Source organism: Phyllobates terribilis, unplaced genomic scaffold (assembly GCF_046119375.1).
Source record: "Phyllobates terribilis strain yellow unplaced genomic scaffold, ASM4611937v1 Scaffold_12__6_contigs__length_324123572, whole genome shotgun sequence".
Taxonomy (NCBI): Eukaryota; Metazoa; Chordata; class Amphibia; order Anura; family Dendrobatidae; genus Phyllobates; species Phyllobates terribilis.
Genome location: NW_027362772.1, coordinates 1,876,223 through 1,885,185, shown reverse-complemented (window position 1 = coordinate 1,885,185; position 8,963 = coordinate 1,876,223). Strand labels below are relative to the sequence as shown.

The window sequence follows — 8,963 nt, the reverse complement described above, 5'->3', positions numbered from 1 at the left end:
TGGTGTAGGTAATTATTATTGTGTATATATGTATAATATGTGTGTGAGGAGAGAGGGAGCGGCTGGACCAGTTCATTACATTGTTTATTTTCTGGTTATTAATTTTGTTATGTTTCTGTTATTATTATTGTTATGTTTTTCATTTTTATAATAAAAGATCTACAGGATGTAACTCATGATCAGTAATGTAATGTATGTACCCAGTGACGGCACCTGCAGAATAGTGAGTGCAGCTCTGGAGTATAATACAGGATGTAACTCAGGATCAGTAATGTAATGTATGTACCCAGTGACGGCACCTGCAGAATAGTGAGTGCAGCTCTGGAGTATAATACAGGATGTAACTCAGGATCAGTAATGTAATGTATGTATACAGTGACTGCACCAGCAGAATAGTGAGTGCAGCTCTGGAGTATAATACAGGATGTAACTCAGGATCAGTAATGTAATGTATATGCACAGTGCCTGCACCAGCAGAATAGTGAGTGCAGCTCTGGAGTATAATACAGGATGTAATGCAGGATCAGTTATGTAATGTATGTACACAGTGACTGCACCAGCAGAATAGTGAGTGCAGCTCTGGAGTATAATACAGGATGTAATGCAGGATCAGTAATGTAATTTATGTACACAGTGACTGCACCAGCAGAATAGTGACTATGAAGAGGTTTAATACAGCACAAACTTCAGAGGAAAACGACCCAAGTATTTATATTAATTGTAGATTTATTTTCTCAGTACAGGATCAGTAATGTAATGTATGAACACAGTGACTGCACCAGGAGAATAGTGAGTGCAGCTCTGGAGTATAATTCAGGAGGTAACTCAGGATCAGTAATGTAATGTATGTACATAGTGACTCCACCAGCAGAATAGTGAGTGCAGCTCTGGAGTATAATACAGGATGTAACTCAGGATCAGTAATGTAATGTATGAACACAGTGACTGCACCAGGAGAATAGTGAGTGCAGCTCTGGAGTATAATACAGGAGGTAACTCAGGATCAGTAATGTAATGTATGTACACAGTGACTGCACCAGCAGAACATAGATGTTGTATATCTCCCCATGTCGATGATATCACAGCAGCCTTCTTTGTCTTGTCCTCGGTTTCTAATAACAATTAATTGGAGGAATATAGTGTAAAGATCTTATGAGATCTGAGACGTTAAAAATGGATATATTTCTAACAACTTCGTGAGGAATGATTTATCCTCATCATCACTGCAGGGTTGAAGTTTCTTGTAACACTTTTCCTCATATTTTGTGTTCTCTTCTGAATTCTTGGTGTCCATTAGACATATCACGGTTTTCAGGTCGCACTCACAGATTTTTGTGGCACATCCTCCTGTGTACCTATTCCGATCTGCGGGAGTAACAGAAACATTTATCATTATGAAGGATCCGTGTCTGAGACAAAGGATCTGTAATCTGATTTACTTGTGAATGGTGCTGACTAGTGTGGAGCAGTTGGATGAAGGGAGCAGTAGTCCTCCTCTCCCAACCCGGGTACCACCCGCACCACTTTTCCGGCGTGAATTTGCACCTATTGGCTTTAACTGAAAGGCAGCAAATCCGCAAGCATATTTATTTTACCGGCGGTTTTGATGTGATTCAATGCAAGTCAATGGCGATGAATTTGCACCGGAAACACCCAAACAATGGCCATGCTGTGATTTTTCCCGCAATGGTAATTTCACCCACAAAAATTTACAAAGTGGGTTACTACAGCTTGCCCTATCACTTTAGCAAATGAAAAGAAAAAAGCTTGCTGGCTTGATGTATCACATTAGCAATAGTGTTGAACCACCCCCTTAGTGTTCGAGTTCGGTTTGGTTCATCGAACACCTTCGAACACCGTTAAAACCAATGGCAGGCAAACAAAAACACATAGAAAACACTTTCAAAGGTGTCCAAAAGCTGCCAAACTGCTCAGAAGACACAACTAACACATGGAAAAGTGACAAGTACATATAGTCATGCGAAAAGAAAAGAGGTGGAGGAGTAAAAGGAGGGGGAGACACAGATATAGGCATGTCATGCCCTTCTAAAATCCAAAAAGTGAGAAGCCGACACGGCCAGTCCGTTCCTGCCCGTGCCACCTCCGTTTCGCCGGGTTTGTGCCAGAGCCGCGGTGGACCCTGACGGCCAGCCCCCCTCTCCCAATACTGGTGCCTGTCCGCTGGTGGGTCGAGCCCCCCCGCGGTGGGGGGGGAGTAACATCTGCAGAAGAAAGACCATCTTCCAGCCAAACTAACATGTCGACTTATTTTCGTGGACAATGTGATATGGTCCCTTTGTTACAGACACGCCCATCGCTACAAATTCCAGATGAGGCACAAAAACAGCAGGTGCTTCAACAGATATCAAGAGCTCCTTCAAGTGGGCTCTCCTCCACCTCAATTTCAACATCACAAATACTCCAGTCCTCAGAGGTGTCACCCCAATCGCACTTGCTTCCTCACAGCTCCCAAGTCTCCAGCTGCCCGTCTGAGTATGAGGTAGAACAGATGGTTGAGTCTGCAGAGCTGTTTACTCATACTATAGCCTGGGAATCAGAGGTCGACTCCAGCGCTTCTGTGAATCCAGACGAGGAAATGATCTGCACTGATGCCCAGAATCTTTATGAGTCGGATCCATAACCAGATGAAGAAGGTTCTGAGCATAATGTAGACCCTCGTTCCCAAACTGTAACTCCTGTTGGTGGAGACAATGATGAAGACTATGATGAGACTCAAATACCTGATTGGAGCGACAACTTGACTTTTCGGTCAGGGCAGGAAGAGGTTGGCTCTGAGGACGACGGGTGTGATAACACACAGGGTGATGATGACAAGGTTGGAGATCCCACTTACTGTCAACCCACAGTCAGCCAGTCTATGAGGTCACCCGGGCCTTTGCTTAGCCTTGGGGATGTCGCGGTGGTTGGCTCCCTGGCCCGTACCCTGAGGTCACTCTTTAAAAGGGTGGATAATTGTTAATTTTGTAAGAGTTCATGACACCACCTGTGGTATCTGGTGAGAAGCACCAGCGCTGCAGCAGTCCACTGAGGCCCGTGATAAGGCAGCTCGATGGTATAGCTCCCCACAGGTGGAGCTAGGTCTCAGGGCAGCGTATGCAGGGGGAATGCAGGACAGGCGAGACCCAGCTGGGTCAGAGCAAGCACTTCAGTACCTTTTACTGGAGGAAATTCAGGCACATCCCGGAGCACTGTAGGGTGAAGGGTGCATATCAGGATCCTCCCCAATGAGCGGGTGTAGGGCATCCTGTTTCTTGCCTCTGCGTAGTAAGTTTCTGACCTGCCTGGAGCTAGGCCTAACTTTGTCTCTGTCCTGCGCTGGCTGACCTTGTGGTAGGGCCTTCTCTTGGAGTTCACGCTCCCAGTATGTGGGGCCTAAGCGTCTCCTGGCTCTGTTACGTATCAGCACCTTAGCGATCCTGGGACTTGTAGTTCTCCAGGGATTGCGGTTATGCCTTACTGGGTCATAGAGATCCCAGTAAGCTCGGATCCGGTGTCCGGTAAATGCTTCGGGGTGAGCTGGTTAAGCTCCTCTGCCCCTTATGTACTAACTCGCCACTCACCTTCGGCCTACTCGGGCCCTCACTAGGCTATACACACTAACGGCAGCTTGCCGCGCTTCACCGATCTTATGGTGCCGGCACACCTTAAGCTGTATCTGGACTCCCTGAATCTAGCTAGCAGGAGCTTCGTGCTCCACTGCTGAACTATTAACTGAGTTCTCTAGACTAGACTGAGCTCCACTGCAGACTGACCTCTCTTAGGCTTCTCTACTGCAGGAACTCTTCAGAGGAACTGAACTGCCTAGCTCCACCTTCCCTATTTATATCCCTAATGGGCTCCCTCTGCTGGTCTGAGGTGGAAGGTGGAGATGTGTGAATGTTTATGGGGGCCTCTTGTGGAGGATTCCATCAATACACTCTTCTAGGATCTGTGATACCAAGCGCAGCGGGGCGTCACAGATGCTATTGACGACGAGGTTAGGTTGCGCCTGTAATGCACACGCCCGGGCTGAGCGGCGTGTGCGTGTGATTCCACTGGACTTTGCCGGAGAGTGAATGCCTGGAGGGACGTGACTAGGTATTCACCCGATCCGACCAGGGTCGCACGACGGCATACGACGCCAGTGCACCAAGGAGGAACCGAGCAGAGGGACCAGGTGCTTCTCCAGGACAGATCCCGGACACGGCTGTTGACCCACACAGGGGAATACAGGAACAGACTGGTTAGGCTGGCACACAGACTGGTGGGAATAGGCAGGCACGACTGGTATGCAGGCAGGCGGGTATGCAGGCAGGGGGGTACAGGCAAGCATGGCTAGAGTGCAGACAGGGAGGCACTAGCAGGTAGGAACACAGGCGGGACAGGACCCAGTACACACTGGAACTCAGGAACAGAACCACAGATGTGGCAGACAAACAGCAGAGTAAGGCCGCCCAGAGAGGTGAGCGAGAGCAGGGCAGGGCGAGACCGCCTGGAGCAGTGAGCAAGAGTAGAGCAGGACGAGGCCGCCTGGAGCAGTGAGAAAGAGTAGAGCAGGACAATGCCGCCAGGAGCGGTGAGCAAGAGTAGAGCAGGACAAGGCCGCCTGGAGCGGTGAGTAAGAGTAGAGCAGGACAAGGCCACCTGGAGCGGTGAGTAAGAGTAGAGCAGGACAAGGCCGCCTGGAGCGGTGAGCAAAGGGTCAGAGCTGAGCGAGACTGCCGGAGCAGTGAGCAAGGAGTCAGAGCAGAGCAAGACTACCGGGGCAGTGAGCAAAGGAGTCGGCAGAGCAGGCTAGAACCGCCGGAGCGGTGAGCAAAGGCAGAGCAGGCTAGAACCGCCGGAGCGGTGAGCAAAGGCAGAGCAGGCTAGAACCGCTGGAGCGGTGAGCAAAGGCAGAGCAGGCTAGAACCGCCGGAGCGGTGAGCAAAGGCAGAGCAGGCTAGAACCGCCGGAGCGGTGAGCAAAGGCAGAGCAGGCTAGAACCGCCGGAGCAGTGAGCAAAGGCAGAGCAGGCTAGAACCGCCGGAGCGGTGAGCAAAGGCAGAGCAGGGGGGACAGGGCTCTGTTCACACGGAACAGACAGGAAGGGAAAGGCAGACCCAGATACCCACAGGGTACTTGCAGTGAAGTAGCGAGTGGACCACAAACTCACAAACGGGAGTACAGTGACAACGAGCAGGAGTTAGGTACGAGTTCAGACTCTGCAGAAAAAGGAAAGGTACGGACATAGAGAAACACGGGAAACAGGCTAGAAGAGAATACAGACAAGAACAGACACAGTAGCAAGAAACAGGAGCGGGTCTAGGTAGCAGCCCCTAGAAGGCGGAGGAACAGGCTAGGAGCGTGTTCAGACAGGACAGACAAGATACAGGAGCGGGTCTAGGTAATCAGCCCCTAGAAGGCGGGAGGAACAGGCTAGGAGCGTGTTCAGACAGGCCTGGAAATACAGCCTCCAGGATAGGCAGACAAGAGAACACAGAAGGGACCTGGCACATTCAGAGTGCAAGGGCACACTAAATGAAAACACAATGCTCAGGCATGGGTTAATTGGAGCAGCTGGTTTAAGCACCAGGTGACAGACAGCAATAGGCTGAGGACGCACAAGGGGTGTTCCTGCAGCAAGTACAAAAAGCATGAAATGATCGGGCATTGCCCTTAAGCAGCAGAAACAGACACAAACAGACAGCATGGAGGGAAGCCAGAGAGACATTCTGGACTGGAGATCAAGTGCGCGCTCTTGCACAGTGGGAGATGGACCACTATGCAAGGACGCCGCCAGGTATGTTACAGTACCCCCCCCCTTACGCCCCCTCTTCTTCAGGCCTGCCAGAATGTTCCGCAGGGAATTCGAGGGCTAATCCTTAACTTCAAGGAGATCACTTCCACTGTCCACCGGAAAAACTGGTCTCCTCTGGGTAGCTAGGATGCTACCTCCCATCCAGCCACCCTTAGCAACAGACGAAATGGGTGGAGTACCAGGAACAGCACACAAGGAAGTCTCTCTCCATATATTTTCAGGTGGCACCCCAGAGGGTACAGGAGACAACTGCAAGTCCTCCACCGGGTTGGAGGGGAGCAGAGACTTGGGGGTAATTTCTGCTTCGAGGTACATCTTGTCAAGCTCACAGGAAGAAATAGACGGGTTATCAGGTACAGGGTGAGGAAAAGTCACTTGTGTCACCCTGGCCTGGATGCCACAAGTGTAATTAAAGCTGTGTCTGAGAGCAAGGGGAAGGTTCTCTAGTCAGGGGAACATTAGCATGCAATGCCTCCTGTCTCAGGCCAGTAGGGGGAGCAGGCTGCCCCTATAAAAGCTGGTACTGAGGGCAGGGTTAGAGAGAACTGGATGGCCTGTCTCAGCACTGAGACGTGTCCCAGAGTGGAGCAGGGACAGAAAGTTGATTGCACCTAAGAGGAAGTGTGGCAGTAGGAGAGCCACAAGCCAGAGACAAGAGGCGAAGAGAGCCTGTCTTGGCAGATAAGAGACTGACTTTACCAGACTTTGGTGTCTGAGGCTGGAAGGATTCCACATCCCCCAGCAGAGAACCAGTCCGCAAGGGACTGTACATTCCTTGGCCTAAGAAGCCTGGAGGCCCTGCCACAACCGAAGGGACCAGTAAAGCCGTACAAGGCTGGGAGCAGAAAGGAACCCACGTCGCAGGCCATACAGGCGAGAATACACGGAAAGCTCGGAAACGTTGGCTGTTACCCTATAACGAGGAGATAGCCAGAAGGAGCGCAGAAAGCACGGTAGGCCTACACCCTCACCCTGACCAGGGCCAATTTCCCCGTTGCTCTCAGACATCCAGGTCCCCTCCTAGCTGGGACTGTTTATGGATCAGTTTAGCTGTTTTAGTAAAGACCCTGGACTGCAACCTGTTGTCTGTGTGCTCCTTGCTCCTCCAGCACTATCAGCACTGGGACTCTCACTACCATCACTCCCACCATCCACTATACTGCCCTGGGGCCGCACTCTTCCCGTGGGGAGTCACACTACTCTAGCTGCACACCTCATCATCCCCAGCGGTCTGCATGCAGCGGCGGTTCCTAATAACCGCAATCCGGGTGGCGTAGTCGGACATAAACATCAGCACATAACGGACTACCACTGGCCTGACCACCCTGAGCCACGGAACCGGGTTGCCACTACTACTCCCATCGTTCCCCCCACTGCCCGAATCCGAGTGCCCCACGGCCCAGGGGGCGAATCAGCTTTGGCGTAGTCGGCAGGATTTCGTGCCCGCAACCACCGGGTACTGCGTGCCTGAAAAAGACTTTTGTAACTTACCTGTGGCGAAGTTTCCCGCCGTCCGGAGTTGTTTCCCGCCATCCGGAGCCGATTCCCGCCATCAGACTCCATCTTGGACCGTTTCCCGCTGTCTTCTGCCGTTTTCCCGCCATCCGCAGCTGCTTCCCGCCATCGGACGCCATCTTCAGGACGCCGAGCAGGAAGAAGAGGGGCGTGGACGTCAAAACCGCGCGAGATCCGAAGCTCCGCCCCACGCACCGACGCTGCGCAAGGTCCTGGAAGGGAGAGAGAGCGACGCTGACGTCATCAGGACGCGACGCAAGGTCCTCGACCAGAGCAGCAGCAGTGGAGCCGCGGCCTACAGAAGAGGATCGTCGGAAGGTAGGCCACGCTTAACTAGGGGGGAGGAAGATGTCGGACACAGAGGCGCCCACTACCACCAACGCAGCTGCAGCAGCGGTGATGCCCTTTTCCCTGCCCTACATCCCTGGAGCGGCCTGGCTGCCCAAGTACTCAGGGGAGCCCCATGCCCTAACTGACTTTAAGGAAAGGCTGTACAGTTTGTTCCAGGTTTACCCCCTGACAGAGGAAACGAAGGTCAGCATATTGACAGGGCAGTTAACTGGCGCAGCCCAAAGGGAGGTAAAATCATGGCCCACTGAGGAGAAAAGGACTGTGAAGGGTATTCTGGCCCGGCTGCGGGGTACCTTTGACACACGTACCTCCGCTGAGATTAAAATAAGGTTCTATGGATGTAAGCAGCGGGCACAGGACAGCATCAGAGACTATGCCCTAAATCTGCAGGAAGCCCTAAGGGCCATCCAACAAACTGACCCTGGCAGTGTGCAGGAAACGGATAAGTTACTGACAGAGCAATTCATAGAAGGTCTGCTGTCTAGCGCCCACAGGGCCCAACTGCACCACATGTTCTTTCAGAACCCTGATCTGACCTTTGCCCAATTTAAGGACAGGGCCATAAGGGTGCTCCGTGAACCTGCAACCAGTGGCGCTATAAACCCCCGGTGCCCTGCTCTCACCTACCACCAGGAGGCGGCGCCCTCCTCTATGGACCCCGTGGGGGCTGATGGACAGGCCCTGAACCGAGCACCGTCGAAAGATCTGCACCACCAAGTCCAGGAGCTGACCAGGAGCGTCGCGGCGTTGACCAGGACCGTCCAGGCGTTGCAAGTGGACCCGTCAAGACCCATCGAGTCGGCTTCAAGTCCGGAGGATGTCCCGTGGCGTCGACAGAGGAGGATCCCGTCGTTCCGAGGGAGGCCCACAGACCGCTACGCAGAGGATGGCCAGCCCATTTGCCGTCGATGCAACCAGCCCGGACACATTTCAAGGTACTGTAATTTAAACGGGTCTAACATGGGGCAGAGGGCCAACCCCCAGGCATAAGATCACCAGGCCCTTATAATTGGCGTGATAAGTACGTTGGGGGGCGCCCCGTTTTACCCGTGGTGCTGGACGGTATCCCCATGAGCGCCTTGCTGGATACTGGGTCACAAGTAACCACTATCCCTCATGTACTTTTTAAGCAGTATTGGACTGATGCTGATATCACACGGTATCCAGACAGTAACTTGAGCATCATCGCCAGTAATGGCTTACTCGTGCCGCAGATGGGGTTCAAGGAGATGACCATTAAAATTGGTAAAGTTGAACTACCGGCACAGGGAGTAATTATTGTGGACATTGACCGACG

At 52.2% G+C, this 8,963-nt stretch overlaps 1 protein-coding gene across 3 annotated transcripts in view; it reads right to left on the bottom strand.

The window, feature by feature from the left end:
- Positions 1-708: 708 nt before the first annotated feature.
- The window catches only part of LOC141171861 (basic phospholipase A2 PLA-B-like), a 45,959-nt gene continuing 37,704 nt past the window's right edge, over positions 709-8,963 (bottom strand). For all 3 annotated transcript variants that reach the window (XR_012252386.1, XR_012252387.1, XM_073655489.1), the window contains one exon: positions 709-1,365. Coding sequence is in view for 1 of the 3 variants with exons in the window: in XM_073655489.1 (XP_073511590.1) it covers positions 1,151-1,365 (215 nt within the window). In the remaining 2 variants the exon portion in view is untranslated. The remainder of the gene's footprint in view (positions 1,366-8,963) is intronic.